The following is a 17,357-nucleotide window of genomic DNA, read 5'->3' as shown; positions in this document are numbered from 1 at the left end:
ACATTTCTACAAAATCTTTGTTATTGTATAACATTTTTACACATAATATTCGTAGTTCATTAAAATGTTTTTTTTTGGGAGGTTGGGGGTAAATTATTACAAGAAAGATCTTTAACGTACATGTTATATGGCTTTTAAACTAAAATATAGCTTAAAACCAGATCAATACATATACTAGGTAAGAAACCCTCAAATAACTAAATGGCATAATTTTCTTTTATTTAAAGAATTAAAGAATATTTTCTCCTAATCGTTTTATAAAGCATAATAAAGTGTACAGTACTTTATTTGGTTCTGATAATCTAGAGATAATTTACTAATTTCTATAAAAAAAATTATGGTTTCCCTCAAAGTGCATGTCGAACACAGAAACCCTCCTTTTTATCATCTATAAAGGTCCCGGGAAGGTTTATTACTGTTTTCTTGGGGGTGGGACACCCCCAACCCCCCAAAAAATGAAAAATACCCCCCCCCCAAAAAAAAAAAATTTTATTTCTGGATTTATGTCTTAGGATGGTTTTAGGTCATTTTTTGCCGTTTCCTAGCTCTTGAAATACAGAGCCCCTATATGCTAGGGGCGCAAGCGCTAGTTTAAAAATAAATTGTCAAAAAGGGGGGTTATTATTATTAGGAGGGGTTTGTTTTACCTTAGGCTAAGCTAGGCTATGTATAAGGCTACAGAAAAAAAAACTAATCATCTTCGCTTTTCTCAATTAAAAAAAAAAATAAGTGGAGAAGCGGGGGTCTGCGATCACTTTGCTCTTTGAGGGAAAACTCCAAAAACTGTTTGAATATTTAACCTTTAAATGGACTAACGTCAGCGGAGCAAATTAATTAATACGTTAAAATATTAAGATTTTAAGATAAAATTATAGAAAATGTATAAACTTTTTTAAAAGCTATTTTACGTTTGCTTCTAAAGTCCCTCTTTATTTGATTATAAATTTGCCAAACTGGGAGGAAAAAAACACTCTACTCCCCTTTTAAAATTTTTAGAACGGAAAATTTTCAATTACCCATGGAAATATAAGGAAATTGACGTGCTTTATTTTTTTACTTTAATTAATTTTTAGTCACTTTTTAACTTGTTTTACTAGTTCTAGCTGTTTTTTTATATAAAGTTTAATAAATAAGGTAGATTAAGATAAGATTGGCTAATTTTAAGTAAAAATAATTAAAAGTAAATAATATAAAAATGCGTGTTGGGGGAGGGGTTAGGTATACTTTTAGGAGTATGTAGTGTCGCATCCCAGGCAAAAAGCATTAAATCACAGGCCAAAGGACAAGTAGGTTACTTAGTTTCTCTGAAAAGCACAACATTATCGTTTCTAAGCGATATATCTTAATCATCAGACAGACATTGTTATACTTTTTATTAAAGATCTTTTCATTAATATGTTCTGTAATTTGCAAGATTAATAACTTTAGGTATTTTTATTGAATCTTAATTTGCTGTTTTCAACTAATAATTTTGATCTACTTGAAAGATAATTTGTAATTTATCATCTATAATTCTTGACCCTTAAGATCCTTAAATCTACTCAAATTCATAACCCTGTGGTTCACTAACCTTACCTTTTATCATTTAGATTGATGGATTCAAGTTCGACAGTGCCCCCAACAAGCGAGAGCCTGATGGTTGTAGCGAATCTATTCTTGGTACCCCCCGTGGCCTACATTCTTCCTGGGGCTAAAATCAAGGTAACACTAATTTTATGATAAGTTTTTGCCATTTTTTTTCATCTAATCATGTTTTAAAGTCTTTATAGTTATGTATTGCATCGTACTAAGACACCTTTCCAAGGATATTAAAAAAAATAACATAAAAAACCATTTGTTAGCTCCGAGGGGCCGAAGGACCTGGCTTCAAAACTAAATTCTGTAAATCGATGCTATACTTGATTTTTTAGTAAAGCTAAGAACCGGTTCTAATCAACCGGAGAATAATCTGTTTCGAAGCAATGCTGGAAGACATATTAGTACTTTCTGGATACTTATCATTTAGGACACCCACCTTTATTTTAATTTATGATCACTGAACATCTCTTTAGTTTACATCACTTTGTCTGTATTGACCCTCAATAATTTTTTTGTGCTTCGTTTCTTATCAATAAAATGTTTTATTTCTACATATTTATAAAAGAATTTCATATTTACCTATCTGAGATGCATGTCCACCATTGTCCAATGATTTATGTCTATACTTTTAGTACACAGCCAACCAATTCCGTGGAAACAGAATTCTGGAAGTGGCCCTGCCCTCCCCTCACCACCAGCTGGGAGTGGATGCTGGCCTCGCCTCCATGGACCAGGCCACTGCAACCCTCACCGGTCAACAAATTGGTCATGGACAGGTAAAAGTTCAATTCAAAAGGGCAGTGTTGTATCTTTATTTTGTATTTTTCTAAAGTATAACTCGATATTCCAAGTATTTTCACGCCATTAACATTAAAGGAAAAGTGAAAACACCAGAAAGGATTTTTAAAGAAATAAGATGAGTGTATGTCTGTCTGCCTGTAGAGGCCAATAGATTGACCAAAATTAATTAAATGTAAATGGACCTACCAAAGACTACTCATGCAAAGTTTCATTTTGTTATTTGTGCACTGATTACGAGATGGTTGCATTAAAAAAAAACTTTAACTTTGATTCGATTAGGTATCATAAAAGTCAGACTTTGATCATCTATACACATAAATTAAAATTAAGATGGAAAAATAATTTAGGTTGAGTTGGTTGATCAGAACGTGGACGCTGGTGATGTTGTGAAGACTCCTCGAGCCGAGCTACATGTTGTGTTCCCCGCCAGGCTGGCCATCTCCTGCCTACCATACCTCAGCTGGTCGGTCCTGGTCCAACAAAACTATCAAATTAAGGTAAAAAAATTGTCCAACCGTAAAGCAATGAAACTCATTTAAATGAAAGTTTGCAGCGGCAATATCCCTTAAAGTTCGTTGTTGATGATACTCCTGAAGTAATGATACTCCCCTTTTTAAAAAATAACAAATTGGGGTTAGTTTTTTTTTACTTAAGGTTAGGTTAGGTTATATTAGGTACAGGGTAGCCGCACAGGGGTAGGATCCTCCACAGTGATCAATAGGAACTTCTTGTGAAATCACTAACCTTTAGTATATTAATTCAGGTTGAAGTATTTGACAAGGACTCAAACAAGGTGTTTCCTAGCGACAACCTTGTCATTGATTTGGAATATGATACAGGAATGGATAATATATACCTGGATATTGTGACAACAGGGGAATTTTGACGTAAATTTAGGTGGCTAATATGGTCCTCAGATATTGGTTAATATGCTCCCCCTGGGCAGGGGAGGGGGTTAAGTCATAAGTGGAGTAGATGGGGGTATTGTTATATTAGCCAGCTGGGGGAAACATTTATCAGAGTATGCGAGAAAACAATATCCATGTATTCTATATCCATTGCTACAGGATACATTATTGTGTCCCACAGCCTGGGAAATGGAACCCTGCACGACTTTGTACCGCTGCTGGCTGGTAGCACCGAGGTTACTGCGAGGCTCAGGTGAATTAAAAAAAGATGGTCAGGCCATTGTTGTGGAGTATTTTAATATAAATAATCCTATTTACAAAGAATTAGGTTCTTTGTTCGTTGTTAAACATACCTGCATTGTACGGTATCGATTAACTTCTCCAATTTAGTTAGGTAAAGTTTCATATAGCTACCGATGTGGTTTTAGGCTATTTTCTTCATTAAATCTTAAGTCTAAAGATTATTTTTGGCCGTTTACTAATCATAAACCTTACAAGGCCCAATATGAAACTTTAATGTAATGTAGAGCCATATTGGTTCAGCAGTTGCCTAGGTCTTTTTGTACAGACACATAGATAGACATCATGTTACTTATATTAATATTATTATCAAATTTAGGGGAGTGATGGTGGATGGTAAACTAGTGGAGGTGGCAGAACCCATACTTGCCGTTGCTACCCTGGAAATATTTGACGGAATGACCCTGGACCCAGCCCAGATCATCCTGCCTTGGAATCCGACTAAGAGAGGTAAGTTGGCGGTTTTTCTGATTTCGTATATGAACCACTAACGGAGTTTTTTAAAATTACCTACGTTTTTTATGCTTTTTATGCTAGGTTTTGTTTTATTTTCTTACCTAGTTAATTTTTTTCCCTCCCACCCCTCTCTATTTTTGCCCCAACTTATATTAATAGTAAAAATATGAAATATTTAGAATTTTCACCTGGCTTAAAAATAGGGTTGGGCCGGATATCCGGCCGGATATACGGCCATTTTCAATATCCGGCCGGATACCGGATATTGAAACTATCCGGCCGGATATCCAGCTATATAATCTTTTATATTTTTTAACAAAAATCTCTGTTTTTTTAATCTTAAATGGCTGTAATTTTCTTATTATTGAAGCTAAAAGAACAATTTTTTCTGAATATGTTTATCTTAATGTTTTTTGTTTATATTAGAAATCTCAAAACATAAGTTTTGGCGATGGCAGCAGTACTTGACAGCTGCCAGCCGCAAACCGACGGTTGGCAGGTAAACGGCAACGGATTTTTTTTGCGGGTATAGTCGTTTTCGTGGCAACGCCCCTTAAGGAGCGATTATTCGTATTTTCACAGTAGCTTTCCTCCTTTTTCTAGCCTCTCGCGGGGGACTCTAACCTTGCAGGGCCAATTGCCTAACCCTGCGGGGCAATCACCTAACCAAATATAACCTAACCTAACCTAAAATAACCTATTAAAAGGAATTTTAAAAATACAACGAATCGCCCCTTAAGGTGCGTTGCCACGAAAGGGACTATATCCTTTTTTGATACTTTAATGTGTAGTAATTTAGCCGGATAACCTGATAATTGCCGGATATCCGGCGTTGGCCGGATATCCGGCCCAACCCTACTTAAAAACTTGTAAACTACAAAAAGCGAATGATTTTTCTTTCAGTGACAGGTGTTACCCAACAGTTTAAAGTTCAAGGAGGTTCCTCACCTTATTCATGGCAATCATCAAATAAAACATTAGGTAAGTTAATCCTGATCTATAATACAAAGTAGAACAATGTTTGTCTGTCCGTCTGAAGTTTAAGATCTCGGTAACTTCTGAACCGATTGGTTTATTCTCTTCAGGGTATATACCTATTGGTCCTGTGGTGTTTTTTCCTTGGGGAGTAGGACACTACCACCCCCCGCACCCCCCCCCCCCAAAGTGGCAGCTCCCAAAATCTTATTTTTTTTATTTTTTTTAAATTACCTCTTGGGGCAAAGCCCCTAAAGGCTAGGGGCGAATCCGCTAGTAAATTATGAAGTTGTAAGATTTTTTTGTCTGAATCTAAAGATATCGCAAATTGCCAGTTACGATTAGTTTTACTTTTTATTTTCAGTGAATCTTTATTAATGTCCTGTGGTAGCTTTAGGCTACAATTTCCTTAATCCTAAAAATTTGAGCTGATTTTTGCATGTTATGTGTAGGTATTGTCAGCCAGATGGGAGTTGCTACTGTCTACACATGGGATATTGGAGAGACTAAAATTTCTGCAGCTATGACCAGAGCTACACATAATAAAGCACAGGTACTATGTTATGTCATGGAGGGAGGGGATAGTGGGATGTAATTCAAACTGGTACCCAAAGTTTTATTATCATGTTACAATGTTATGTCATGGAGGGAGGGGATAGTGGGATGTAATTCTAACTGGTAACCAAAGTTTTATAACCATGTTATCTTATTTGTTGATGTGTACTTCTATTGAACTTTGATTTGTTGGTTACAAACTTTTAAACCAATAATTTTAATCTACAGAAGGGGTATTTTTTTAGAATGTACATAAATTTTTCGTCCATTGTCTTATCCCCTAAGATCCCTGCATTTATATCAATAAATGAAATAAAATAAAAACTTAATATCCATATTCCCTGCTCTATCGTTAAAGGACGCCTGCAAGAAATACCACGCTTTAACTGCTGAAAGACTGCCACAAGTAGACCCAATACCCCAAGTTTTAAACCTTCAGCTTCAATAACAAAAATTTCTAGGCATTTCAAAATAGCATTTTATGTACAATCAAATTTTTGAAAGATTTCCAATGCTCATAAAAGAAAAAACAATATTAAATTACGTCGCCTAGACACAAAATTATAACCTTTCTTTGTCAGAAACTTAGATTGCCGGTAACTGATTACATTTTTACAATAAAAACACCACATTTCATAGTTAAAATCTATGAAAAAAATTCGATTTAAATTGCATTTTTAAACGAAAATCATAGCACAAACAAAGGGGGAAACTAATACAATCTCAGCTGTGATTGGTTGTTAAGCTGGTTCAGCCTTCTGATTGGCTACAGTACACTCGGTACAACGGAAGTTAAACATAATTTTTTTTAATGATTTTGACTATAAAAATGGGTATTTTTATTGTAAAAATATAATTAGTTACTGGAAACCTAAATTTATGACATAAATAAGGTTATAATTTTGTTTCTAGGCTACGTAGTTTAATTTCAAAGTTTTCAACATGAGCATTGCAATTTTTTCAAAATTTTCATTGTACATAAAATGTCATTTTAAAATGACTAGAACTTTTTTTGTTATAGAAGCTGAAGGATTCAATTTTGGGGTATTTGGTCTACTTGTGGCAGTCTTTCAGCAGTTAAAGCGTGGTATTTCTTGCAGGCAGGGTTTCGGATCCGGATCTGGATCCGGATCCGGATCCGCAAGGATCCGCATATTTTTGAGTCCAAGGATCCGGATCCGGATCCGCAAAAAAATGCGGATCCGGATCCGGATCCTTAGACTCCAATAAATGCGGAAAAAATGGAAAAATCTACCTAAATTTATATAAAATCTCAGACATTCTCTTGATGAGAGCCAATCTTTAAGGTTTAGGTTCAGACTTGAAAATTAAAAGTATTTTTGACTTCGAATTAAAGAATAAAATTTTTTTGAAAAATTTGGTGATTTTATTTTTATTGTCAAAGATCCGGATCCGGATCCAGTAGGATCCGGATCCGCATCCGCATCCGGATCCGGATCCGGATCCGCACTGACCAAATTTTGAGGATCCGGATCCGGATCCGGATCCGCATTAAATCAGTGCGGATCCGAAACCCTGCTTGCAGGGTTCCTTTAATTGTAAAGTTGATTAAGTTTTTATATAACTATAAAGAATGACAACATCCATAAGAAGCGAAGCATATGTTCAGTGGTCATAAAAAGAGGAATTGGAAAAGAAGAAGAAAAATAATAAGATGCATAATAGATAATGACGAAAATGGCATAAAAATGTCTTTTGTGGTATCACAAACGACGGATAGTTTTTGATAAGGTTCATCTTCACAAAAAGCAGTCCATCTTAAATAGCAACCGAGAAATTAAATAACATTTCCTTATAGCGATACTGACGATAGAACAAAGTGAAATATAGAATAACTTAGCTAGAAAAAATGTACTTAATTATACGCGCTTCTGAGAACTTTTAAAATATATTATTTTCAGTGTATTTAATGTAAGACGGTATTAAATATTGATTCAGTTATAAAATAATATTCATTAGAAAGCAAGGAAATTATTTTTAAGGTTTATTTTTAACTTGATGAAAAATAAACCTTACAATTAACTGGAATATTAAACACAAAAACAGTTTATGAAATGTTAGGTTCAAAAGAAATGATCATTACAAGTAGCGTAGTTTTCCTAAAACTATGCTATCCATATACAAAAGAAACATATTAGTCTGTAGGACTCAAGGAACTCATTAACCTGCGCTGAACTGATTAAGTTCTCCTTTACCGTGAAGCTTTATATAAGTACACAGAATGGTTCACTTCATACAAGTGTGATACTTTCCGACTGTTTTAAGATTCAATTTTTCAAGCTAGAAATGTTAAAATTGTGTCAAAGATGCACATACTTTGGCAGTTTCCCTCAAAGTGACAATTCGATCACAGAAACCTTCCCCCGCCCTTTTTAAAAAAAATCTAACACTGGGGGAGGGGGATTATGTGCTCGCTAGATATTTTGAGGGAAAGCACTCATAGTAATTTTTAATTCAGGGTTTGGTGATTGTTGAACCAGCTGAAAAACTGTTATTCCTGGATTCGGAACGAGAATTTTTAACTGGTTCTGAGGTCGTCATTCCACTGAATATTATGTCCAGATCTGGCCAGCCTGTTTCCAGGTAAACTTATCAAAATAAACAATAAATATTTTTCCCCTTAAACTTAACCACTTCGGGGTCCTTAACCCTGCAGGACTTATACATGTTGTCTGTAATAGGGCCCTAACACTTCAGGGCTATTCTGTTCCCAATACAACCTAACCAAATGAGTACACCAAAACTACTATCTCACCTTCACTATAATTAAAACAGGGGGGTTATTGTTATTTGGTTATTAGGCAACTTGCGGGAAATTGCCGGAAGTTGAAATGTTGTTATAAGAAAAATCCAATAAAATCAATATTTTTAGATGCCACTGGTTGCCGTTTGACACCATCCTGTTGGACAAATCCAACTTCCAGACAGATTACGTAGCCACTGCAGGGTCTGGTTGCGCTGACCTTACAGTCTCCACAAACAAGGAATTAATCATTGCTGTAGAAAAGCCTCGCTTATAAAACGATACTATTTTCTGTTTTACGGCTAATTCGTTGGCTTAACAACTTTGAGACTTTGGTGAATTTTTATTGGTTGACTCATTGATTTGAGTGTTCAAACGTTTCAACCACTAATTTTATTCTACAGAAGGGGTAATTGTGTGCATCATCATTGGGGATGTACATCAATTTGTTTCAACCCTTTAGATCCTTGGTATTTTGGCTATTTCTTATCGGATTTTCAATTTTAACGGCTAAAAGCCTAAAAGCATAAGAAAATAATTTAAATCCGTTCTTTGTAGTAATTGGATGTCTTTCTGACAAAATGTAGGATCTATATGGTATATTTTAACAAAGGTTAATTTATAAATATGCAATGATTAAATATGAAAGGTTACTCATACAAGAATAACATCGAGCTTCACATTCTCTGACTCTGGAAAGAATATTATTATGTCAGATACAGCTATTGTGGCGTCATATAATCCACTCAGCCCTGTCTTCCCTCAATCTGGAGAAACTCTGGTGGCACAGGGCAGCTCTGTACAGGTATATTTATACTTCAGGGAACTACAACAACAACAACATTGGACAATAAATTTTGCTGGTATCCAGATTTTTTTAAACCATGTTATCCTATTATTTAGACAAAGAACTTTTGTTACTTTTTTTGAATTTTAATGTTTTGTTGCCTTACTAAAATTATTAAAACCTTTCTTCTAATAATTTCAATCTATAAAATTAAAAAGGGTTAATTTGTGTATTACCATAGTCTTATCCCAAATTAATTTTAATCATATTCCTCAATGTTATGTACCTAATGTTTTTTTTTATTTTTTACATGCCTTGGTGTTTTCTTATTTTCCACTAGATTTTCTAATATTAAAACAGACGTCTGATTAAAACTGTGATATAGGTACCTAGGTAAAGAGTATTAGAAGAAAAATTTTCTTTTATAAATATTTGCAAGCTTCATACTACAGAATTTTACAGGAATAAGATATAGCCAACAAGCGAAATAATTGTAAATGATAATTTTTGGGCAGATAAAAAGTTGGTCAATTCTCAAAAGTGTAACCTTTAGATCCCTGTTGATAAATGCTTATTCTGTGTAGATTGTTTGGACAGGAGGACCGCAACCCTGGCCAGAAAATCCATCAAATCATTTTGCTCACACCATTGTTGAAAAGGTGATAATATTATTTGTAAATATCTCCGTCCTCTAGGTACTTACTGATATTAAACTAAGGGCTTTCACAAAAAGTACTCCCCCCCTCCCCCTTTAATTTATTTAATAATTGAAAATAAGGGGGTGTATTTTTTTAATACATAGTTAGGATAGGTTGTATTTGGGACTGCGTATTGGTTAGAAAAAACTACAACCCCCCCCCCCCCCCCCCACTAATTTTCCATTTGTTTTTAAAAAGAGGGGGATGGGGTATCAAAGCTCAAATGACACTTTCTGTGAAAGAACCAAAACAATCAAAAAATATAAATTGTTATTGAAGCACATATAAAGTGTCACACCCCTCCTTAACCGAACTTTATATTAACAAAATGTCCCAAACATTCGGACAATTGGGCGTTCAAATAGGACCTATTGGTAGTTAGAATCAGTTGAGAATAAAATCCTAGCCGTTCCTTCTTGCCTGATATGGCCATTTTAAGATTTCAAGTCAAATTACACTAAATAATCTGATACAAACTTCACTCTTCTTTGAAAACTTTAGTGTAATTGTAGTGTGACAGCCCTAAAACATAGTACCTTTGAACCTCTGACCAAACTGACTGTCTGGAGTTCCTAAAAGAAAGTGACTTATTGTGTCAACACAAGTTGGGATTCGAACCCATTCCCAAAACTATCAACATGGAATGGGGTTCCCTACAGTCAGGCCCCTGCGCATGAAAATCGGCCTGGTCTTGACCACCATCTCTGTCCTGGGGGGAGGGGGGAGCAGTTTGATGCATAACCTCAGCCCTATCTAGATGGAGCCTCCTGGAGGAACCTTGAATACCATGGGTGTGTACATCTAAGAATAGCCCCTGTCCAGTTTCAACTTCTCAGGGGCCTTGGCCTCCTTAATGAGAATTGCCAGCAACTCCATGCTACCCATATCCTTGTCATCAGTCAGCTCTGTACAGATGGGACTAAGGGCAGTGGCTTGCAGGGCCCTCATGAGAGCTTCCATGGCCAGACAGTTGATTCTATGGCTAGTGCGCTTCTTGCCTTAAATTGCTGGTGGTGGGAGGGGCTCTGTACCTTCTCCAGGCTTGTTAGGGTTGGGGCCACTGGCTTAATGGGAGTGGGGGCGACCATGGCTACTCTCCCAACTGATCCATACCAGCTTAGGTCCATCAAAACAGTAACAAAACAGTCCCCCAACTCCCTCAGAAATAACCCTCCCAGGTTCAGGGCATGGTTCAAGATGCACACTACCATGATCTCCTGAAGGATCAAGATCAGGGTAGGGCTAAGATGAGATGCTAGATCAGCACAGCCACCACAGAAGAAGAGCCGTATGTGGTGGGCCACATTCTTTGCTCAAGATGCAAGTTAGCCATACCCTGATCTTGGCCCTCAAGGAGATCATGGTGATGTGCATCTTGAACCATGCCCTGAACCTTGGAGGGTTCTTTCTGAGGGAGTTGGAGGACACAGTTGCTGTTTGGTGGACCTGAGCTGATGGTATGGATCAGTTGGGAGATTAGCCATGGTCATTGGTCACCCCACTCCCATTAAGCCAGTGGCCCCAACCCTGCCAAGCCTGGGGAAGGCTCTAAGCTCCCACCACCACCACTCAGTTTGGAGAGTAGCCATGGTCAGCATGAGGAGGCATGAACTGGATAGGGCTAGGGTTAAACATCAAACTGTCCCCCAGGATAGAGATGGTGGTCAAAACCTGGACAAACTTCCAGCTCACGGGGCTTGACTTTGGTGAACCCTAGGTACAAGTCTAACAAGAAGCTGACCCTGCTACTAACAACAGCCAGGATCAGCAGAGGGTATCCAGAGGGGCATGCAAATTACTGTCGTCATGCTGTAATATACAGCTATTCCATGTTGGATACTTTTGGGAATGGGTTCGAATCCCAACTTGTGTTAACACAATAAGGCACTTCCTGTAAGGAACTCCAAGCAGTCAGTTTGGCCAGAGGAGTAAAGCTACTCTTTTTTGGGGCTGTCGCACTACAAGTACACTAAAATATTCAAAAAGAGTGAAGTTTGTATCAGGTTATTTAGTGTAATTTGACTTGAAATCTTAAAATGGCTATTTCAGGCAAGAAGGAACGGCTAGGATTTTGTTCTCAACTGATTCTAACTACCAATAGGTCCTATTTGAACGCCCAATTGTCCGAATGTTTGGGACATTTTGTTAATATAAAGTTCGGTTAAGGAGGGGTGTGGTGTATGACTCAATTTGGTAAGGTAGATTAGGTATTTTAAGAATTTTTTTAATGAAACGATTTTTCTTACATTTTCTGTAAAAAAATTTCAGGCTGACCTATTGAAAGTAGAGAATGAGAAAGAGATGGATGGTGTTTATGCCTACAAGGTTCAATGTCTGGGCCTAGGCGAAACTCAAATAACGCTCAGGTTTGATTCTTCGCGGATTTTAGTTGTGAAGCTACTCTATAATTCAAAATGTCCGTCGAGTCAGTTAAGTTTAGTTAGGGGTAACATATTTCTTTCCTGTTGTTCAAGATAGACGGCTGAATTTATTTTGTTAATATTCCTTAAACCAATGAGCATCCAGTATTTATATTTTTTGTCCGTTGGTCTGTCAGTGTTGCCACAAAAATAAAACATAATAATTATATTTTTTAGAGGTTTCGTGATTTTTAATATATACTTGTTAAAATTATTGATTTATGACCACTGAACGAACGACTACTTTTTCATCAATTTGTCCATATGTCCATCTATGATTCGTTATGTATGGATGTTATCAACCTTGTTATTATTTGTATTACATTGCACATAGGGGCAACAAGAAGCATCAATTCACCACCCCCAAATCAAGTTTCAATCATTCTATGAGTATTATCATACCCAATGTACATCAGATTTCAAAGGAATCGTAAAAATACGCTTTTTAAGTAAGCTTTCTAAAGTCTGAAAGTCAAGATATGCAAAAATTTTCTTACAGAAAAAGGCATATATTTTGTGTTTCACCAACAATTTTAAAAGTATTATAAAATCTCTTAGAACTGACGTAATTAGACAAAATAACTTCAGGTGAGTCATGCACTACAAGTATTTTGACAATATGAAAGAAAAAAAACACAAATTAAAGATATTAGTCCTAAATAATTCTAGTTGAAGTTAAGATTTTAGTTTATTTTTGTTTGTTTTATAATCAACATTTGAGTAGACAGTAAGAGGAAATATGTTTTCACCGGTTGCCACCGGCTAAAAATACGATATTTGATTACCCAAAGACATATTATAATCGCCTGTACTGGTCTCATTTACCCCCCTGCGCCCCCGTAGGGGTTTTTAGCGCGTTTTCTGAGGCTGGGTGCACGAAAAGTTTGTTAGGAAAATCTTTTTAAACGCGCTTTTAAAGTCAATATGTGAGATGTAATACATATAAATAAAAGACGCAAAAACATAGTTATGAGAAATATTTATTTGATCAGACTTTGAATTAAAGTTGATAATGAATATTTTCAAGTTCTATTGCACTAAATGATGGAGAGGGGAGGGAGGGAGGGGGGGCTAAACCTAAATCTAAACCTCTTTATGTTTTAATGTAACTGAATAATCTTTTCTATGGATTATTACAAATATCAGGGATCTAAAGGGATAAGACAAAGGTCAATAAATTGATGTACATCCCCAATGATAATTATCAAAATTACCCCTTGTGTAGATTAAAGTTAGTAGTTAAAACGTTTGAACACACAACTGTAAAACTTTGGGGACTAGTTTTATAAACAATATTCAAATAACGAAGTGTTCTTATAATCATTCTAATTTGGAATTAGCAAGTAGTCTATCTGTCTGTCTATTAGTAATGCTTTGTTTTTAAATTATGTAGGTACATGGTCTTCATGTTTAGCGTTAGCAGTTTTATTTAGAAAGGGAGAGGACATTACACTAGTCCCTAAACTTCAAAGTTTTATAATAACGTTTTTATATTCGTTGGCATAACAACTTTAGAAAATTTGATTGATTTTTTATTGGTTGGTTCATTAAGATGAGTATCAAAAATTTTCAACCACTAATTGTCATCTACAGACAATCAATTTTGTAATATGATTTATTATTTAATGTATCAATATTGGGGATGTACATACATTAATCGGTTATTGTTTTGTTCCTTAGATCCCTGGGCGTTAATCTATAATAAAAAGTAGCTTGATGTCTGTTTGTCTGTCCGTCCGTCCCTTAAGATCTCGGTAACCACTAAACCGATTAGATTCTACTCTTCAGGGAATATATCTACTGGTCCTGTGGTGGTTTAAAACTATTTTACAAAAAAAATCCTCTAAATTTTTTCATATTTCTATAATTAGGATCTGTCCGTCCGTACGTCTGTTACAGTTAACTCTTTTAGTTAATTTAAACAGGCTAGAATTGTCCTATCGATTTCAAACTTTTCATGCCGTTTTCTACAACAGTTAGGTACGACTTAGAAAGCACAGCAACTCTATAATCGTTACCAGAAAGTCCGTACATCCATTTATAACAAGCTAATTTTTTTAATTTTATGACAATAAATAATGGTTTTGAATGTTAAAAACATTCTATTCATCTGATTTTTGAATACTGATTCCTAGTACAATAAGGTATAGTGTTATAAGCGAAGCATCTCTATAAAAGTCCTAAAAACGTCAGTATGTCCTTAAACAGTAACATGTATTTAATCAGTTTTAATTACAATTTATATTTAGTTCTGACACTTCACAAGTGTTAGTGTTCGTTTGTCCTTCCATTTCAGAGCTTCGCTTCTATGGATGTTGTCATCCTTGTTTAATTACCTCTTGGAGCAAAGCCCATAGAGGCTAGGGGCGAATCTGCTAGTATACATATAAACAGTAAACAAGAATCATAATATCATTATAAATATAGATATTAGCCAATAAAAATTCATGTCAATCATGCTCACATTTATAATGGATTTATTATTAAGTGAAACTTGTAGCTTGTTAAAATAAGAATCCCCATCCACCACTTTACACCATCCTCTCCCCTTCTACTGAAATGAATTAAATGACCCCAAATTTGACATTTTGAATATTTTGATGGATAGATAGATGGATAGGTAGATGAATAGATATAAGGATAGATAGATGGATGAGTAAATGGATAGACAGATGAATAGAGGGATGGATAGATGGATGGATAGATAGATGGATGAGTAAATGGATAGAAAGATGGATAGAGGGATGGATGAGTAAATGGATAGACAGATGGATAGACAGATGGATAGACGGATAGATAGATGGATGGATGGATGGATAGATAGATAGATGGATAGATAGATAGATGGATAGATAGATAGATGGATAGATAGATGGATAGATAGATGGATAAATTGATGGATAGATAGATGGATAGATAGATGGATAGATAGATGGATAGATAGATGGATAGATAGATGGATAGATAGATGGATAGATAGATGGATAGATAGACGGATGGATAGATAGATTAATAGATAGATGGGTAGGGTAAGGGGGCGCTATTTTTAGGGAGGGGTTAATCTGGAAATTTTCCATCTACCTTCATTAAATGACCTTTATCTCCATGTTCCTTTCAAATGACTGAAAAAAACATAAAAGCAAATTTGTTCGTTGTTCAATTGCCTACAAAAAAGTATAAAATGAAATTTTTGTGGGATGAATTTTAAGGGTACTAAATAATTAAATCCCCTTTTTGATTGATTTGCCCCATTGTGCATTGATTAAAATTATTCTAGTTAATATTTTGATATCTTTGTTTTCAGTGTTGGAAATCTGAAAAGTAAAAGTCTTCCCAAACCCGTTGTTCTTACATCTACAGTAAAGGTGAATGATTTACATTTTTTACGGTTTACAGACTTATTTTTATCTAAATCATAATAAATTTTAGGTATATAATTTCTTTAAGATAGCCAAATGTATAGGTAATAAGTATTTATTTTGTTTGTTTGTTTAACCTTTGCTTTCCTTTTAGTGCTTATTGAGCACTTAACCTCCCTCCCCCTTATATTTGATTGAAAAAAATATTTGTAATCTATTTGCTGAACACCTGAGGTGCTACCACGGAACTAAAGTAATAAACGAAAAACATTTTTAAATTTATTATAGAATAAGGGTGGGAGGGTTTATGCTCTTTAAGGCACTTTGTTGAGGAAAACCATTTTACCTATTCCTGATATTCATGAAATGGTTAATTTAAGGTTATTTGCGGCACCCCTTCCGGAATCCAGTTGACGCCGCTGATCCAAGGACCTGTAGGACTGCCACCTTGTCCTGCAAGTGCCAGAGCTGGACGTGTGGCCACACAGGCTTACCTAGACTTGCCTCTTCAGGTAACAATTAAACATATTAGATGTTTTTTAATTCATGCCCTATAAACTTTACTTTTGTTTATTTAGTATTGCTTATTAAGTTATTTACTTTGATAATTTGTAGGCTTATTTTTCTTTTTCTTAAGGTTGACGTAAAGGACAGTGAAGGCCGTGTGTTTGACGGTGTTGATAGTGTCGATGTGTCCTGGAGCCTCTCTGATAGCAGCCTAGGTCAGTTGGAGGCCACTACTGGTCTACTCAGGAAGAAACAGCTAGATCTTTTGCAACAACCAAGCAAGCCTTATCAAATGTTGAAGGTCAATAAGAAAATTGGTAGCCTTGATATCAAGGCAAGCCTACCAAAACCTGGCCTCTTATCCAGCCCACCAGAGTCTACTGTCAAGCTGGCGCTTGTGGAGGACGCCAGGATTGAGCCAAAGTCCATGGAGGTTTTCCATCATAAGTCTGCTCATACGGCCGGCAAAGCTGTCCAGGGCAGTGGATACTTTATTCTGGAGACTTTACCGAAAGGTAAGGTTTTAAACCTTTTTTAGCACTTCGCATAAAATACCTTATATGTTTTGATTAGGAACTTAACTAATCTAAATGAAATCTCAATTTGTTTGTTGTTTTTACTTCGAAAAAAGGCATGTAGTTTCTGCATGTGTGACTGTTTCAACGAGATTTTGTGCATCTTTGCAGTTTTTCTTCGGATTTCAATTTTGTAGCTTTTAATGATAGAAATTAAATAACTTTTAGACGTTCTAAGGGTTTTGTATATCTTTAAATTAAAGAACAGTAAGTAATCTATTTTATATTTCATCAAGACATCAGTTTTTATTAAATCTAATCTTGTTAATATACCTAGGCGTAGCTGGACAGGAGATAGTTAAAGCTAATTACCATCACAACAATCAATCAATTCTGGTAACTCCCATGCAGCCGGGGAATACTCAACTGGTGTTAAAGGTAAAAAAGTTCAATATATTTAAAAATGTTTTCAGCAAAAAGTATTAAAAATACCAAGGAATCTTAAGGAATGAGATTCTAAAACGGTCCGGGCCACATAGGAATAAGTTGAGGCTGTTACGAGTCAAGTCGTGCCTCCTATTCTTATTATTAATGTCATATGCCTCTGGATTAGAACCGGCTTCAGCCATACTGAAGAAAAATCATGTATAATTAGCATTGTACTATAGACAATTTTCCATGAATTTCAAATCTGCGGAAAACTGTCTATAATACGATGCGATAAATAACTATTG

At 35.5% G+C, this 17,357-nt stretch overlaps 1 protein-coding gene across 2 annotated transcripts in view; it reads left to right on the top strand.

Moving 5' to 3' along the window:
• LOC145324970 (nuclear pore membrane glycoprotein 210-like) overlaps positions 1–17,357 on the top strand; it is a 56,116-nt gene that overhangs the window by 21,132 nt on the left and 17,627 nt on the right. For both annotated transcript variants that reach the window (XM_080167744.1, XM_080167743.1), the window contains exons 9-25: positions 1,590–1,701; positions 2,211–2,354; positions 2,727–2,876; positions 3,143–3,220; positions 3,449–3,540; positions 3,907–4,037; positions 4,947–5,024; positions 5,471–5,571; positions 8,053–8,177; positions 8,467–8,579; positions 8,988–9,142; positions 9,709–9,783; positions 12,091–12,188; positions 15,547–15,607; positions 15,982–16,113; positions 16,239–16,623; positions 16,961–17,061. In XM_080167744.1, coding sequence (XP_080023870.1) covers positions 1,590–1,701; positions 2,211–2,354; positions 2,727–2,876; positions 3,143–3,220; positions 3,449–3,540; positions 3,907–4,037; positions 4,947–5,024; positions 5,471–5,571; positions 8,053–8,177; positions 8,467–8,579; positions 8,988–9,142; positions 9,709–9,783; positions 12,091–12,188; positions 15,547–15,607; positions 15,982–16,113; positions 16,239–16,623; positions 16,961–17,061 — 2,131 coding nt within the window. The remainder of the gene's footprint in view (positions 1–1,589; positions 1,702–2,210; positions 2,355–2,726; positions 2,877–3,142; positions 3,221–3,448; positions 3,541–3,906; positions 4,038–4,946; positions 5,025–5,470; positions 5,572–8,052; positions 8,178–8,466; positions 8,580–8,987; positions 9,143–9,708; positions 9,784–12,090; positions 12,189–15,546; positions 15,608–15,981; positions 16,114–16,238; positions 16,624–16,960; positions 17,062–17,357) is intronic.

This window comes from Acartia tonsa, chromosome 7, assembly GCF_053477335.1.
Source record: "Acartia tonsa isolate MP-2025a chromosome 7, ASM5347733v1, whole genome shotgun sequence".
In the NCBI taxonomy this organism is placed as follows: Eukaryota; Metazoa; Arthropoda; class Copepoda; order Calanoida; family Acartiidae; genus Acartia; species Acartia tonsa.
The sequence above is the reverse complement of the archived record's forward strand: the minus strand, read 5'-3'. Positions and strand labels throughout refer to the sequence as shown.